This window comes from Streptopelia decaocto, assembly GCF_964273445.1.
Source record: "Streptopelia decaocto genome assembly, chromosome: 20".
NCBI lineage: Eukaryota > Metazoa > Chordata > Aves > Columbiformes > Columbidae > Streptopelia > Streptopelia decaocto.
This window is the reverse complement of record NC_138675.1, coordinates 1,708,203-1,725,806: the sequence shown is the minus strand read 5'-3', so window position 1 is coordinate 1,725,806 and position 17,604 is coordinate 1,708,203. Positions and strand designations below refer to the sequence as shown.

Here is a 17,604-nt window from a genome sequence, read left to right as displayed (position 1 = left end):
GGCTATTGATTTTAATTTTTTAAAAATAATACAGATTGATAGGATTTTTTTCCTATTAATAGCTGTAAGCAACAGAACAAACTGTAGTCACCGCTGGCTCGGATTCAAACAGACACTTGGGGCTGGTTCTTTTTTCCTCAGATGAAGGCAGGAGATAGAAAGGAAAACGTCTCGATGAAATCGGGGTCCAAGGTTTCTGCCCCCAATGCTCCTCGTGGTCCTGCTCTCTGCTCTGGGGACAGTGGGTTAAGTTTTCTATCTCGAGCTGGGATCGCTCAAACCCATCACTTTTGGTTTGTTTTTCGGGAAACCTCCTCAATCGGACACTTTGTGTTAAAATCACCTGGTGCTCGGGGGCGTCGGATCATTTTCGACTCTGATTTCTTTTTACTTCCTTTGAAATTAGTGATGCTACAACGCTAACGGGGAGGAAACGAAGCCGGTTGGATTGCAAAGGCGGGAGCAGGAAAACCGGAGCCCGGCAATCGCCAGCGGCCCTTGGGTATAGAACCGGGACGGAGGCAACTCCGGCTGCTCGAGGAAGCGGAATTGGGGTGATCCTGCCACCTTCCTCGTCCCCTCCTCACCCTCCCCTCGCCACCAACAAACAAAAGACGGGTTAAAAAATAAATACAAAAAAAAAAGAAATCAAAAGTAAATCAATCCCAGAACAGAATGCAAGAGGAACTTGGTCTTGCATTCGTTTGGGGGTGGGATGAGATGCGATGGGTGCGGCGTTTAGTCATGGGGTGGAGATGGGCAGGAGCAGCGTGATGGCAAATACACGAGAGCTTCCAAATCAAACAGAAAAATGGCTGACGGTTGCGGACAAATTCTACCTCAATCATGGGGCCAAAACTCTGCAATTTGATGTATTTTTCCGGCCGAATTTCCTGAAGGTGTTATGGCAAAGTCGCCCTGGTCTCCGTCCTGCGCCAGGTCAGACCCTTCCCACTGCAACGGGGCCGCTGCGGCGCCCCCCGAGCCGGCGGAAGGCGCCGGGGCAGCTCATGCTTTTAGCAAAGAAGCAAAAAAATCAGTGCATTTCTGTCGATCAGCCAACGCAAAAAGAATAGATGTGGTCATAATCATAATTAAAAAAAGAATCATAAATTAAAGGACGAAATAAAACCGGTGCCGTCGGCACAATTGCCTGCAAGAAGGAGTACAGTTTGTTATATTGCTTACAATGCAGTATTTTATCCAGCCTCTTCCAGCCAGGGACCTGTAAACCGGACTCTGTTCCAAAACCTTCCTCCTCTTCCAGTTGTCTGTGCAATGTATGGGCACTGTCCTGCTGGGCTGTCAAAGAAACTGGTTTAGAGACGCAGCTCTTCAGTCGGGCTCGTGCTCCAGTTCTAACCACGTCAACTCGCTTGTGCTTTTCCGTCATTCGAGGGAAAGGAGATGATTATACTTACTGAGCAAAGAGGGGGTTTAACCATCAGTATCGCACGGTACTGAGCAGGTAAAGGAAGCAGGGGTGCTGTGCACATCACGGAAACTTCAGCAAAACGGGCGTTAATTGGTTCGTTCATCGACAGAGAGGTTAATGAGCGTCTGAATTAACCCTCCTGCGAATCCTCGGAGGTGAAACCTCCAGAATTAGGGAAAGAGCATCAGTGTGGCTGCACACGGGGGAAATCTTGCCCTGTACATATATATATGTATGTATATATACCTGTTCTGCGGACAAACACAGGATTCCTATCTGGGAGACTTTTGCTGCCACGGAGCAGCAGTTTTTCTCTTACTTTAAAACAAGAAGAGTGCTGGGAAGGTAAAAGGGGTTTTAGGTAACCTGGAAGCGTTGTGACGTGAATACTGATCTGTGAGAGGCACAGGGATTGCTGCTCCCTTGGCTCCGTGAGGCTTGAGACACTGGGATGGTCAATAATTCACCCGGACGGTCAGTAATTCACCCAGACGGTCAGTAATTCACTGGGATGGTCAATAAGCTCCCTAAAGCCCCTGGAGGGTCTCCTAGTGTTGCATGGAACTGTGCTACGAGCAGAAATTCCCCCCCAAAAAGAGCCTGGTTTGGGGAAGCGAAGTCCTATGGTAGCAGAGCAGTGTTACAATATACACCCATAAAATAAAATTAATGAAAACAAATTACAGAGGACAATCAAACCTGAGGTTTGAAAAAGGGGCCTCTGACAAAAAGATGCGGGGACGAAGCTCTGGGTGAAAAGTGGAAGGTGCTGGTGGAAATAAGGGGAAATAACACCCAGAGGCCACAGAGAATCGCTTTGGTTTACTGAGCTTTGGGCTTTAGGAAATACCTCCTTAAAGAAAAAAAGACAAATAAAAGAAAATGAAGGAAAGAGAAAGATTCTGGGAATGAATCTAAACTCTAAAATGAGGTGAAGCTGAAAGCAACTACGCTACAAATAAATCGTGTTATTTGGATGTAGATGAGAATCCGTTGGTTCTTTGCTGATAAACCACTTGAAAAGGTAAATCATGCTACCAGGGTAGAGTGTGAAAAATTCAATGGAGATCTGCCATTTGGAACGTGCTGCCAGACTGAAGGTCCAGAGAACCGGCCAAGACACACACGGACAGACGGACAGACACCCAAACGAGGAAAAAAAAGCCTGTAAAAGGAGGGAAATGAGGGTTCTCTTACCGGCGAGCGGGTCTGGGGCTGCGTGTTCATGGTCTGCGGGGCCGGGGGATACACCAGCGTGGCCGGGGCCGCATTCTGTCCTGAGGGGTACGGAGCCTGCGGGCAACGAGAAAACGACACCGCGATGGAGTTTAGCCAATAACTCACCCCAAAAGAGGAATTCAAACACGTTATCAGATGGGCGGCTGATGAGCAACAAGGTTAAATGACATAGAAAAGGAGCAGGTGAGCATCGTCTTCTCATCAAGAAGCCTCCTCTGAACCTATTTGCGAGGAAATCCTCATCGGAATTGCTGAGAAACCCTCCAAAATCAGACAAATGACAAGAAACAAGCTGAACACGGGCTGCTTTAGTGTTTGCAACGCAACGAAACGGCCCCGAATGGATCCAGATGTCGGGCAGATTTCACAATAGTTCCGCTGGTTTCAATGGGCTATAACCATTTATCCCACCAGCTGCTCCCCTCGTATCATCTGCCCAAAGTAACACCAAACTGGAGCTGTAGATTACACCAGTTAACAAGACATTCAGGAATAACTTTTCGGAGCACCGTTTTCCCTTTTTTAAATATAAATATAGATATAAAAATTACCTATTTTTTAAAATAGTTTCTTATTGCAATGGCACAAACCCCATCGCCGCGGCCTCGGCTTTCAAGAGGAACTGGTCCCAACACGCCGCCCTGTATCTCCTGCACAACCTCACCACAAATCTGCTCTAAAACATCGCGATAACCTGCTGAAAAACCCTCGTCTTTGAATTTCATGGCCCTTGCATTAAATTTCAAGAGCAAATCTAAGGAATAAAGGGAAATATTCTAGTGCGTATGGTGGTATTGAGATGTTTCACTGCACCAGCCCGCAGGGGCATCTCGGGGTATCGTTGATTTGAACTGGGCTGTGTTTGATTTGAATAATTAAGCTCTTAAACAATAAAACTGAAGTGGTAGTTGGGAGGTGTCACGAGGGCACCCGAGGTTGGTTTACAGGACAACAGGGTCCAAACCAACTTTGATTAAACGGGTGAGAAGCAGGGTTTTAGCATCCAAAAGTGACTCGAATACAGGTTCAGATATCAGTTGAGGAAAATTATTAAGGGGCAGCAACTAATACAACAGGAGATCCACAGAGTGCATGCACGTGGCTGCACCAAAACAATACCGGAGCCGGCCCTGAGCCCGGGAGGAGTCCACACCTGCCTGATACGGTGTGGGGTTATTGTAAAGGGATACATGTACTTGTATTGAGTATGGAAAGTGTACACTCGCAATCCTGTGAGGGGAAATTTATAATACACTCGCAATCCTGCCAGGGTTAATACACGTGTAAATGTGCATGAAAAGTTACATGTGCTCATGTGGAAGCACGGGAGGAAAATACACCGGTGATTGTGCGAGGATTAATTTATACGCGTGCTCGTATTGAGCACGGAAAGTTACACATGCAAATGTGCATGGAAAGTAGATACACTCACAATCCTGTGAGGGTTAATTTTCCTCACACCCGCGGCGGCGAGGCCAGCGGGGTCTCCATCCCGGGGGTCTCGGCGGCAGCATCTCGCTCGTAACTCCAAGAGATCCACAACAAGGGATGGAGCCTCGACGAGAGTCCCATTTTTATAGGCTGATCAGATCTGACTGTGGGCATTCCAGAAGCCTCCTGCACCCCCACACTGGCTGTGGGTGCCCCTGGAGCCCCCAAACATCCCCCACACTGGCTGTGGGTGCCCCTGAAGCCTCCAAACATCCCCCACATTGACCATGGGCGCCCAGCGGCTTCTGGCGCCTCGGCGCTCCCTTCTCCCTTCTCCCTCCTAACGGCCCTGGCCAGGGCTCTGGGGCCAAAGGAAAGAAGCTGTCGGCCTCAAACAGCAGAGAGAGGGAGATGTGTCTGCTCCTTCCATGATGAAGAAGGGAGGGGGAGACAGGGGGGTTTCATCCTGCCACAGTAAGTCAAAGCTGTTTGTATGATGGAAAGGAAAAGAGAAGCTTATAAAACTTGAGCCATCAAGAGGGGTGATCCAGCATGAAACCGCAGCCTCTGGTGTAGGCGAATACTTCAAGGAGCGGTGTAGAAACAACGCAAAATGTGCTGGAAAAACCACAAAAACGTGCTAGAAAACACACAAAAAGTGCTATTTCTAGAAAGAAAGTCCTGAAGCGTGTGAAACTTCGAGTTTGAATTAACAAACCAGGCCAAACATCATCAGGCGTGTTCTACCTTCCAAGGTAGAGCCAACCAGTCCTTCCAACATGTAGGATGTGGGTACGCAAGGAAAATAAAGCAATTTAAGAGATTGTGTTTGGAGCAAGAATGAGCATGAGCAGTGTCCTGGGCCTCCAGGACACACCTGTTAACTCCCTCTTTCTTCTATTTCGTCCCTAGATGTAAAATCCCTGCTTAATCTCCTGCTGATCACAACATAAGATCAACAGAAACGTAGTTTAGAAACTATCCAACCAAGGGATTTTGCACGTTGTTCTGGGTCAAAGACACATAAAAACATTCACCTCCAAGCACATCACTAGATCTTGGCCGTGATTTAGGACGGCAAAGCGCACCTGGGGGAATATTGAGCTGAAGAACGTTGTTGTGTGGTGGTTTAGTGTCGATGTAGCAGCAAAAACTCTGGTTTGAGAGCAATTAATCAGCTCCCGTAACCCGTGCCAGGGAAGCAGGGCAGGTTTTCCACTGCCCATCCTCTCGGGAGCTCATTTGCTCCAAACATCTCCAACCACGTCTGCATTAACAATTAATTAACGAGAAGTCTTCTAATTTTTTGAACACGTCAGATGCAGCATCATAGATCTGCCCCTTTCATTTTTGATTCTGCTTGAGCTGTTGGTGCCCACGCCGGATAATCAACACTACATCCCGTATCTTGGGCACCACCGCGGCACGGCGGAGATTAATCAAGCGCTAACGAGACGCGGGGAAACTCTGGCGTCTTTCTGGCCCCAACCTAGAGAAGTTGTCCTGCATTTGGAGTGTGTCACTGATGACTTTGTGCACCCAGGATCCCATCTCAGTGTGAGATTCAGGCTTCTCCCCTTGGAGGATCCGCAGATTTTGGTGGAGATGGAGCAGCTGAGCACCAGCTCCGCACCTCAAAGAGACACATTATCATCCTGCAAAACCCCAAGAAAACATCCACTCTTCTCCCACTTCTTCAGGCTCATAAAATACGTTTTCTTCAAGCTTAACTTGCGCACAACAGAACAAAACCTACATCAGATGTAACTCCTGCGCTGTCCCCAAAGTCCTTCCCCACCTCCAAACCAGCCCCGGGTTTCTCCAAATTGCTCAAGCAAAAGGGAATTTGAAGGGAAGGAAAAGCTGTTGCTGAGCCTTAGAAACCTGGGAGTTTTAGCAGAAAGACACTAATCGGGCATTTTTCCATCGCTGGCCACCTGATAACAGCCATCACTGCTGAGACGGCGAGTGTTAAATTCGCTTTAGTTTTTAAACCCTGTCACAATAATTACAGCACTCACTCATAAATAAAGACAAAAAGCATATAAAGGCTCAAACAGCAGCCACGGACGGGTTTCCGCGATTAAACTGTCACCAAAACAAGGTAATTTTGGACGATCGGTGCTGCTTGTGACACAGGCGACCACAACCGCAGCGGGGAGGAACAGCCCACCGGAGACAACAGACGGCACCCAAGTGAACCCATTGCACAACTATTACACAGCAAACAGCGCTTCAAAGCACGCAGAGGTTTGTCTGAGCTGCTGTTTGTGTTCAAACTATAACGGGGGGAAAATGAAGGGATAAAAAAGCGCTTTATAAATTTCTGCGGGTACTAAGTTCACCTAGAAATACTAAAAAAAAACAACCGGCAGAGTAAATCGCAGCACTGTTGCTTTTCGGCCAAGTCAGCTGATTAAACGTATTGCATCAATTCGTCCGTCAAAAGGAATGTTTCCTGCGCCAAGCGTCTAAATGGGTTCACGCGGTACCGAGGATCACGTGCGGTCACGCTGGGAATACTGAAACAGAGGGAGAGGTGAACAAACAAAGAGACCGGGAGGAAACGCTCTGGAACTCCCTAAATAAACTCCCAGGGAGGGGAAGGAAATATCTCCCTGTATCAAAACTTTGGCTCAGAAACATTTCAACTGAAATCCCTCAAGTTCAAACAACCGAGCAGCCCGAGCTGGAACACAGTGGAGGCCGCTGAGCTGCTCCGCTTGCCAGGCACGAATATTGGCTCCCTTAAAGCTTTTATCTTCGTGATTTTATATTTCTGATGTTATAATAATGCGATAATAATCCCGTGCTCAACTTGCTGGGAAAACCCTTTCGATCTGCGCGGTTTCCACTTGGTGCTGCTGACTGCGCTAAGGCAAAGGAAAAGATAAAACCATCGTGAGCAGCAAAACGAATGAAAAAGAAGTTATTCTTAGATGAGGTGGTTAATAAACACGGAGCCCGCTGCGTAACACGACTCCCTCAGTACTGCCTGTACTGGGAATAAACAGGCAAAGTACACACATCGGGTTCCCAAAGAGCTGAGTCACGCAGCTCTGCCTCCCGCAGCCGCCGCAAAGGGGATTTTTGGAACAAACCCCTTAATTCCCCAAGCAAAAAGGTGCCGCTCGCTAAACGTTCCGCCCCGGGCGGCGCAGCCGGGTTTGCGTGGGAAGGGGTTAAACCCCATGGGTGTCTCTTGAATCCTCTCGGTCTATATCTGCTGGAGTTACATGCGAGGAGCAGGAGCGGTCCGGCAGCTCCGGCACATGACGGTGACTCAGGCGCCGACCGCTCTCCTGCCAGCGCCGCGACCTTGGGCGAGAGGAACCTCTGGGCTTCCAGTGACTCCCCGGTGACACCAACGCGGGGCCGCGCTGAGCTGGAACTCGGCTGAACGGCAGCGAAAAGCTGTTTAATCTCTTTGGGAGGAACGTGGCGGCGTAAGCAAAACATTTTCTGACAATACAAAGGGTGCAGGAGCAGCCCCAAAGGGCATTTACTGCGTGTGGCGACAACAGAACGCAATGGGATTCTTCCCTGGGGATAAAAAACACCACGCCTTGCCGTGGGGGTTCGGATCTCCGCACCCACAGAGTCCCCAGGTGAAGCTTAAAGTGGCACCACAGGGACTTTCAAAAAGATTTTGAAGCGTTTGATGTTGAAATGTAAAATATCCAAAAAAGCGCATTGGGTGGAAATAGGATAAAAGTGCTGCGAGATCCATCTCTGCCCCCACGCGACCCCCAAATAAAACCACACACGCACCCTGGCCGTCCAGGTGTTCCTGCACCGAGACATTGACCCATTTAAATGCTAAATATTGATTAAAGCCACGGCGGGTGGGCACTCAGAGCAACGCTCAGTGTGCTTTACACTGGGGGGGCCTGTCCCTAAATGGAGCTTATCCATCCAAGCTCCCCAAGACAAACTGCAGACAAGCACTCACCCCTGTGTGGCTGTTTCCCATTCATCCCCATTTTTCACAACCACATTCAGTTTTCCGTCCAGCTGCTGAACTATTTTCCTCAAGACAAACCACATCTTCAAACCTCTAAGAGTTTCGTCCCCGTGTCCCCGGCCGGCCGGAGTTTGGCCGCGGATGCGGGTGAAGAAGCCCCCGCAGCAGCAGGAAGCGCCGCTCGGTTCACACAGCGAGGATGCGGCTTCTCATTGTGCATCACGGGTTATTTGTTGAGTCCTGGGATCAAACCGCTGAACGGCCGCGACCGCGCGGGACCCGACACGCGGAGATCTCGCAGCATAAGGCGTCTGTCACGTTACATCACGTTGTTTTTTTCTGGTTTTAAAATCCGATAGGAAAAGCAGCGTTATTGCCAGACAGGGCCCGCAGCACCCGGCCCAGCGCTCCTGCAGCTGCAGCGCTCAGGAAAGGCTCATTTTTCCAGCCGCGTGCTGACTTAAAACACATCAAGTAACAGATTAAGAGATTCCGGCTCGTGCCATCCCCTTCACCATCCTCCTGCTGTAAAGGTGATGGAATGGGGGGTGAAGCAGCTTGTGACCTAAAATTAATGTGTTCGTGATGGTTGAAATAAAATAGGTTTTAAGTGAGTTACTGAGCTCCCAACAGTGGCATCTCTGGGACACCCAGGATTCAAATACCTGTTAGTGACCTGTGGGAACAGCTCGGCTGGCAAACAGTTTGGTATTTTAACCCTCCTGCACTCACAAATCAGCACCACAGAATCACAGAACCCCAGAGTGTCAGGGGTTGAAGGGCCCTGGAAAGCTCATCCAGGTCAATCCCCCCATGGAGCAGGAACACCCAGATGAGGTTACACAGGAAGGTGTCCAGGCGGGTTGGAATGTCTGCAGAGAAGGAGACTCCACAACCCCCTGGGCAGCCTGGGCCAGGCTCTGCCACCCTCACCGGGAACAAGTTTCTTCTCATATTTCAGTGGAACCTCCTGTGTTCCAGTTTGCACCCATTGCCCCTTGTCCTGTCACTGGTTGTCACCAGAAGAGCCTGGCTCCATCCTCCTGACACTCCCCCTTTCCATACTGATCCCCAGCAATAAGTCCCCCCTCAGTGTCCTCTTGTCCAGCTCCAGAGCCCCAGCTCCCTCAGCCTTTCCTCACACGGGAGATGCTCCACTCCCTTTGGCATGTTCGTTGCCCGCCACAAAGAGCCAAAACAGCCCCAGGAGACCTTCCCAGTGTGTCCGGTCTCAGCTTTGCTTGGGGTTACGATATCAAGCCCGAAACACCCACCTCGGTGACAAACCTGACAAAACCACGACACCCGCATTGTTTCAGCGGCTGGTCCAACACGTCCCAGCAACAAAGTCCTGAGGAAAGGAGAAATAAGGGCCAAACCAGCTCCCAAAATTGCCTGCAGTCAGCAGAACAGGGTCAGGCAGACGTGGAAGCTGCTGTCTGCAATGACTTGGATAACGGGAATTATTTGAGTACGGTAGGAAAATAATCCGTACTATGTGTAATATACAGAACCAGCTCATCTGCAAATATTACAAACAATGACGGAGAAGCTTGAATTATTAAATGTATTCATTTCCTCTCAAATAACGCAGAAAAGCACATTCTCACTCTACTCCTAGCCCAGCTTTAAAAATAGCACCGCGATTAAACCAATAAACAAATCCCCTCTAAACACTCAGCGTTTGGCTTTCGTTATTCCCAATGATACTTCAACTGTGTTGCAAACGAGATGTCAGATTAAACACAAGTCCCCATTCACAGCTACACGCTCAAATACGCAGGTTTTTCGGTATCTATCGCAGCAAGGATTTAATATTTTTTAAGTAGCTCATTTGCTAATTAACCAGCATCACTGGAATCAGCTTGTCCTGCTCACAGCACCTCTGTACAATGAAAATACACGGTGGTTTGACTCTCCTGTGTCTCAAAAAATGCACCTGAAAACACCCTGGGTTTCTGCATATATCGGTATCTAATACTTGGAATATTCAAAACCTCATTAAAATCAATGATGTGAATACCAAAGCTCTTCTCTGACGCTGAACGAGTTGCGCAGCTTGAGGTTTTCCGCTTTCAAATAGAATTTAACGCAATTCCGGCGCAAATAAACCCGCTGGGTGGGACCAGGGGGTGACCCGGTGCCAAAGCTCTGCCCGGGGGAGCCCCACGGTTTGGATGGGGATGGGGGCGAAGAGCCAACAGGAACGTGAGCGCTGGCCGCAGTTATTTCAATACGTCGGGTTATTGCAAAAGCCGTTTCATTAATATGTCGATACTCTGATAACTCCAGGTGTCTCGCCCTATAAAAATGGATTTTTGGGATTCACTAAATCGAAGACTATAACATTGCTCCTCCTCGCAAACCCATTTCCAGCCCCAAAATCCCCCATGTCGGTAAATACAACACTCAGCCTTTAAAAGGTTAAAACCTCCTGAACCAGGAGGAATTGCTGCTCTCCCGATTCTTAACTCAACTCCAGGTAAATCACCTGTGTCATCACCTGCCCCACTACGTGTTTAACAACCTTTTTCCGATGGTTCCGTGTGATTTAGTGTCACGGGTTCACCTGGGCAAAGGCTGCAAGTGGGGAAACTGAGTCACAAGTAACACCCGCACAACTACGGGCGTTTTTCCTACTTTTGACACCAATAATCGGATTCCCACCGAGGGAAGGAAGCGAAGGAAACGCCGCTTCCTCTTCCCTGGACAAAGACAGTTTGTGCAAGGACAATACAGACACAGACACGCAGCCCTGTCCTTCCTGCTTAACACACTGTGCTCACTATTCCTGGAGGGGCCTTAGGAAGGAGGAGGGTGAAAGAAAAAGACAGAGAGTGTCCTTATTTTACGCACTATCTCCCCAAAATTCAGGCTTACCGTGTGTTTCTAACTTAATAATTGCAACTGTTTTATGCTGCGAATCTCAGCAAACACCCCGGTTTACAAAGCGCCTTTCACTTGTCCTATAGAGTTTCATTCCGGTTTAACATAAGATGAGCTTGGAGGATGAATCCTTGCGTCACAACAGCAGGTTCGACCCTTTCCTCCTATTTTCTTCCTACACCCAACAAAAAGCTTTGTCATCTTCTATCTTTAAGGATGTTTCCATCCTTGGAGATGCTCAAACCCCGAGTAGATACTTGGACTAGATCACCTCCAGGTCCCTTCCAACCTCGACCCTTTGAGTCGATGGCAGAAATCAGATTAAATGTTCACTTTTCACTGCGTGGCGCTGAAGCCCAGGAACATCACTGTGTGCAACTGTGCGAATCCAGCCAATTTAAAGCAACTAAATAAATTCCTGGTTTCTAACAGCACCATAAGGGGTCTGTGGAGAACACAGGTACAGTCCTTCCAGGCTACAAGGAGCACAAAGCAGAATTATTGCTCCGGAACCATCAAATCCGTATGGGTTCTTTGTTGGCGGCAAAAAGCAGCACCACGTTATTCTGGATTTCAAACCTCAAATCCTCTGTGCTGACAGTATAAATGGCTCCAGAGATGATGGGAACTGGCTGAAGGGAAGAAGCCAGAGAGTCGTGGTCAATGGGGCAGAGTCCAGTTGAGGCCTGGATCTAGTGCAGTGCCTCAGGGGCAGTGCTGGGGCCGGTATTATCCAATATATTCATCAATGACTTGGATGAGGGAACAGAGTGACTGTCAGTAAGTTTGCTGATGACACCAAGCTGGGAGGAGTGGGTGACACTGGAAGCTGTGCTGCCATCAGAGACCTGGACAGGCTGGAGAGCTGGGCAGGGAAAAATTTAATGAAATAAAACAAGGGCAAGTGTAGAGTCTTGAATCTGGGCAGGAACAACCCCAGGTTCCAGTCTAAGTTGGGGAATGACCTATTAGAGAGCAGTGTAGGGGAAAGGGAGCTGGGGGTCCTGGGGACAGCAGGGTGACCATGAGCCAGCACTGGGCCCTTGTGGCCAGGAAGCCAATGGGACCTGGGGTGGGTTAGAAGGGGGTGGTCAGTAGGTCAGAGAGGTTCTCCTGCCCCTCTGCTCTGCCCTGGGGAGACCACACCTGGAATCTTGTGTCCAGCTGTGGCCCCTCAGTTCCAGCAGGACAGGGAACTGCTGGAGAGAGTCCAGCGCAGCCACCAAGATGCTGGAGGGAGTGGAGCATCTCCCGTGTGAGGAAAGGCTGAGGGAGCTGGGGCTCTGGAGCTGGACAAGAGGAGACTGAGGGGGGACTCATTCCTGGGGATCAAGATGGAAAGGGGGAGTGTCAGGAGGATGGAGCCAGGCTCTTCTGGTGACAACCAGGGACAGGACAAGGGGCAATGGGTGCAAACTGGAACACAGGAGGTTTTGCTTAAATATGAGAAGAAACTTGTTCCTGGTGAGGGTGGCAGAGCCTGGCCCAGGCTGCCCAGGGGGGTTGTGGAGTCTCCTTCTGTGCAGACATTCCAACCCGCCTGGACACCTTCCTGTGTAACCTCATCTGGGTGTTCCTGCTCCATGGGGGGATTGCACTGGATGAGCTTTCCAGGGCCCTTCAACCCCTGACACTCTGTGATTCTGTGGTGTTGATTTGTGAGTGCAGGTGGGTTAAAATATCGAATTGTTTGCTAACCGAGCTGTTCCCCCATTTCCCCTCCTGCAGCTTTTACACCCAGTTGCTCCGCCCAGATTAGAAGACACCCCTGAATTTGCGTTTCCCTACACAAAATCACCCCAAATTCCAAAAGGCACCAACAGCAGCTGCTACAACTTTACGTTCCCAGCCCAGATTTGTCCAGATTTCAACTAAGGAGGTAAAAAGCACAGCAATTAATCACAAATAATGAAATACGTTAGATGAGCACATACTGCCAGCATTATTAACCCCATCAAAAACCCGCTAATCCTATTACAAAACAGAGAGTTCAGCGGCGCTTCCAGCCAGTCTCAAACACAAAGGCCAAAAGGAGATTACGCTTCTGGATTTATCAGCTATTAAATAACTCGCATTTTCAAATCTCCACCTGCTGTCGTCTATTCCTGCAAGCTCAGAATTAACCAGCTGCATTTAAAGTACCTGTTGGGAAGAGTCTTGACCTGATGCATAGAAGAAAACACAGGAGAACAAGCGGGAAGCACTAGGGTCAAGTTCTTGACTTCTCATTAAACACGTCTCTGGGAGGCAGGTTTTGCCTACAAAGCACCATTGAGAGCTTGTTGTTAAATATTCTTCACCCTCGTTATTTGGTATGGACAGAAGAGCCAAGAAGTCGAAATGGGCCGTTGGGAGGTGGGAGAGGGGCAGCACACGTGGGCAAACGTCTCCCCCGGCCGGTCCAACCCTGACGTACACGAGGAGGGTTTAATCTTTCATTCTGCGTCCACATCATCGTGGCTGCCAATGCCCAGTAATATCCCAACTGACAGCTCTACCTGCTCCACCACGTACGGGATTCCACGGGTATTTAATCAGCAGGAAATCTGCTGTAGAATCAGAGAATCATTTTGGTTGGAAAAGCCCCTCAAGATGATCGAGTCCAACCATAACCCACCCCCAGCACTGCCCCATGTCCTGAGAACCTCATGTCCGTCTGTCCAGCCCTCCAGGGATGGTGACTCCAGCACTGCCCTGGGCAGCCTGTTCCAATGCCCCACAGACCTTTGGGCAAGAAATTGTTCCCCACATCCAACCTCAACCTCCCCTGACACAACTTGAGGCCGTTTCCTCTCGTCTCATCACTTGCTATGATGGAACGATGGGTTCAGCTCCTCCGTCCTGCCCCACAACAACGGATGTGGGCAAATATCCCAGCCCATGCCCGAGCATCCTGCCCCACACCTGACCATCCCAACCTGGGGTGAAGGATGCGGGTGAGCATCCCATCCTGTGCTCAAGCAGAGAATCACAGAATCATTTTGGTTAGAAAAGCCCCTCAAGATCATTGAGTTCAACCATAACCCAGCCCTGGCACTGCCCCACGTCCTGAGAACCTCATGTCCGTCTGTCCAACCCTCCAGGGATGGTGACTCCAGCACTGCCCTGGGCAGCCTGTTCCAATGCCCCACAGCCCTTTGGGGAAGAAATTGTTCCCATACCCGATCTAAGATTGGCCCTTCCATAAAACAAGTTGGTTCTCGGACAGAAAAGCTCTCAGCGTGGAGAGCTCCCCACAAAGCCTTAGAGAACCGACTCTGACCAAGGTGCCCACAAAAGATGCTCTTCTAACACAGAAAATGACCGACAGGGTGTTCGTACAAATGAGACCATGAAATAAGGGAGCACCTTGTGCTCCAAGGGACGTGAAGGTTTATATCTGACTTTACACAAAGTCCACGTGGACTCAGATAATGAGAAGCAGCTTCATTTGGGGGAAGACATGGCTAACGTAGGAAAATGCAGAAGGTAGCTGTGTACACCAGGATCCAACAGTGACCGCAACACCCGCTGCATCCCGGGGTTATCACAGGGCACGAATGGACGGGGTCACGACTAAATTACATTCCTCCTTCTATTCCAATCTGCTCATAAACATCGGTTGATTAAAAGCATCTAAAATCTAAATCGGGCTACGAATGACAGGAGGGAAGTATTGAATAAACATCATGGTTCTAACAGGATTCCACTCCTGTAGGAAGGATCCGAGATGATGGGGGAGAGGTTTGGGGATTGCCGAACGCGCCGCAGATGGCACCCAGACACGATTCCTGGCACAGACCCCAGGCCCGAAGGCACCAAGGAATGTCTCGCTGCCCTTACAAACGCTCACTTAGCAATGGTGACATTTTTGAGGGCCAGAATGAGACCACAAAACTCTTTTCACTCCAGGCAAAGAAACAGATGGAAACAAGTTCCAGCGAGTACAATCTGTTTGGGATTTAAATCCGCCACCTAAAAGTCAAGGTCTCTGTACAGCAAGATCCTGAGAATTCAGCTCTTCGCACTTTTGTTTTCTGCGGGGGTATCTCGACACTGTTAGGAACGGATAAAGATTATTAAACGCAGCTGTCAATAACTACAGCAGCTTCCGAGTAAGGTGTCTGTGGATGCCACAGGGTCCTGCGCTCACCGGATACTCCGTCGTTGCGGCCGTGGGCACAAAGCGCTGATGTGCTCAGCGCACGGCGTGTTCCTAACGAGAGCTGAAGCTTCCCTGACCGCAGAGGGAACTCCTGGCGCCGCGTTCCAAGCGCGGTCAGCCGGCGCTCCCAAACCGCGGCCCTGGACTGCGGGAATCCCTCGGCACACACGTCAGAGCCCGCAGTTTTAGAGCTGAGGTGGAGAAAGCCAAGAGTCTCGTCCAAACCATTCCCCTTGTGTTGCTTCATCTCACACGCCAGAACCCACCGCGCTTGTTCCGTGGGATCCTTCAAAATGCTCCACTGTATGAGAGGGTTGGAATTGTCTTCTCCTGATGCCCTCAGCTTCACACGTCACCTCCTGCTCGTGGTACAGCTGCAGGAGCCTCCTCCTCTTCAATCACCTCTCTGTGCCTCCCTCCGAGCCCCAGTCTGGCTGCTTCGGAAGAGCTTTGCTTTCTCATTATTCCCATCTCGCAGCACGGCCACCCCATAAATTACTGTAATGTAAAGCCGGAGCTGGGGGCAGATTTACAGCGTTTCAGCTGCTCTGCGTTAACCGCCTGTGTGGAAGCTCTTTGCCCACACCAGACTCTCTCACATCCATCACGGATGAGAGCTCAGGCACAGAGTTACCCTGTGGTGCCCGGCACACTGTAAGTCCCTAATACCTGATCTCGGGATAACTTGCCAGGCCCAAGGAAAAGCTTCTCTTCCCCTTTTCAATGATTTCCCCTTTCCCCTGCATGCTGAGGAAGCAAATTGTCTCCAATCAGCCACTTCTCTGCACTCTGCAAGGCAAGAAAAGGGGCAGAGGAGACATGTCCCTCCTCCCCCAGCCTGTACGAGGGGCCCTTTTGCACGAAGAGCACCAGAAATATGAAATTCAACATACACGGGGCCATATCTGGCCATAACATCACGGCAGCAACATGTGCGGCGCATTCCCCAGCGCTGGCGGCGTTGGGCGCATTCCTGAGAGCAGCGGGATGACTTCAGGGCCCTGGAATTTGGGAAGCAGAACCGCCGGCTCTCACTGCGGAGCCGGGGGGCGCGACGGCTTCACATCGTGGCCGAGCTCTTCTCCTTCTGCTGCACAAATTCCAGGGTTGGTTGGTAGAAAAGACTTTGGAGGAAGTAGACTGGCAAGCCCTTCTCTCGTTTCGGCTACATCAAATGGAAAAGGTAGAAGAATAAGTGAAAAAGACACCAAATCGGAGCGTTGCAGGAGCATTTGTTCCATAGAATCACAGATGGTTTGGGTTGGAGGGACCTTCCCAGCTCCCCCAGTGCCACCCCTGGGACATCTTCACCAGCTCTGGTTGCTCAGAGCCCTGGTCAGCATGGCCTGGGATGGCTTTGTCTAAAGAAAGTTAAAGGAAAGGCAGCTACAAAGGTACAACATACACTTACACCCGACTTTTCTTCCCACAGGACACACTAAACACCCCCACGTCTCCATGTGGTTCCCAAACCACTCTCACCGGCCGCTCAACGCGACGCTGCCTGTTTGGCACACACAAGTTCCCAGACCTGCAGCCCTTTCCTAAGGGACACGGGCTCCTTTTATCGCTTATCTGCAGTTTCAGATCCAACCTGGATCAGCCAGGACAGCGAGGGGACCGCTGGTGGAACCTTCCATCACTCAGAGCCACCGTGAGCGCACAGACGAGTAAAACACGCTCCACCTCTGGTCTAAAAGTATTTTTAGACCTACGTGATATTTGAAACCCAAAACCACGCACAACTATTTTCATTCACTACCGCCCGAACAGCAGCCCCTCCATCGGAAAGACTCGGCTTGACGAGCGTTTATTAAGTCGCAGCTCTAGTGGAGAAATCAATGCCAATCAGATTGTAATTCAAATGAAGTGGTCTCTTCCTCACCTTTTTAATTACTCTGTAACCCAAGAAGGCACAGAGCGCTCGCCATGCACATACCCACTATGTTCAGCACCGCTGGACAAACACAAACCCTTTGCTCAATGTTCAATCATCAGGTTAAAACACAGAGTAGTTTGTGAAGTGTCGTATCGCCGTGAAGAAATAAAATCAGTAATTAAGCGTTCATCAGAATATCACACCAGCTTGGGTCCCGTCACCTCCAAAGGGAAATAGTAGGGTTGAAGGGGACCAAGATTCGGACAAAAGGAACAATTACAGGATGGAAAAGGTCTCAAGTGATGAGAGATTTAAGGGATTTGGATTGCTTATCTAAAAGAAAACAAAATGAGATCCCAGTAGGAGTTCACAAAACTCCAAGCGGTCTGGAAACAGGAAATTTCCACTCACCTCATTTTTTAACGTGAGTACAAGGTGCCGTTCAATGAAACCACAGGAGATGCACCAAACAGGTAACGCTTTGACCCAACAGCCCGCTCAACCAGAGAGTTCCTTACCATAATGTAACACTGAAACTCAGCACCTGACAGGGTTGAAGTGAGATATCCGTAAGAACATCCAGAATTCTAGTGTTAACAAAAACTACCTCAAAGTTCATGCAAACC

The 17,604-nt window shown here is 49.6% G+C and overlaps 1 protein-coding gene across 6 annotated transcripts in view; it reads right to left on the bottom strand.

The window, feature by feature from the left end:
- Positions 1–17,604, bottom strand: part of EIF4G3 (eukaryotic translation initiation factor 4 gamma 3) — a 128,647-nt gene that overhangs the window by 69,205 nt on the left and 41,838 nt on the right. For 5 of the 6 annotated variants that reach the window (XM_082070107.1, XM_082070109.1, XM_082070108.1 and 2 more), the window contains exon 4: positions 2,633–2,728. The exons of the other annotated variant lie outside the window; for it this stretch is intronic. In XM_082070107.1, the coding sequence (XP_081926233.1) occupies positions 2,633–2,728 (96 nt within the window). The remainder of the gene's footprint in view (positions 1–2,632; positions 2,729–17,604) is intronic. 6 annotated transcript variants of the gene reach the window in all.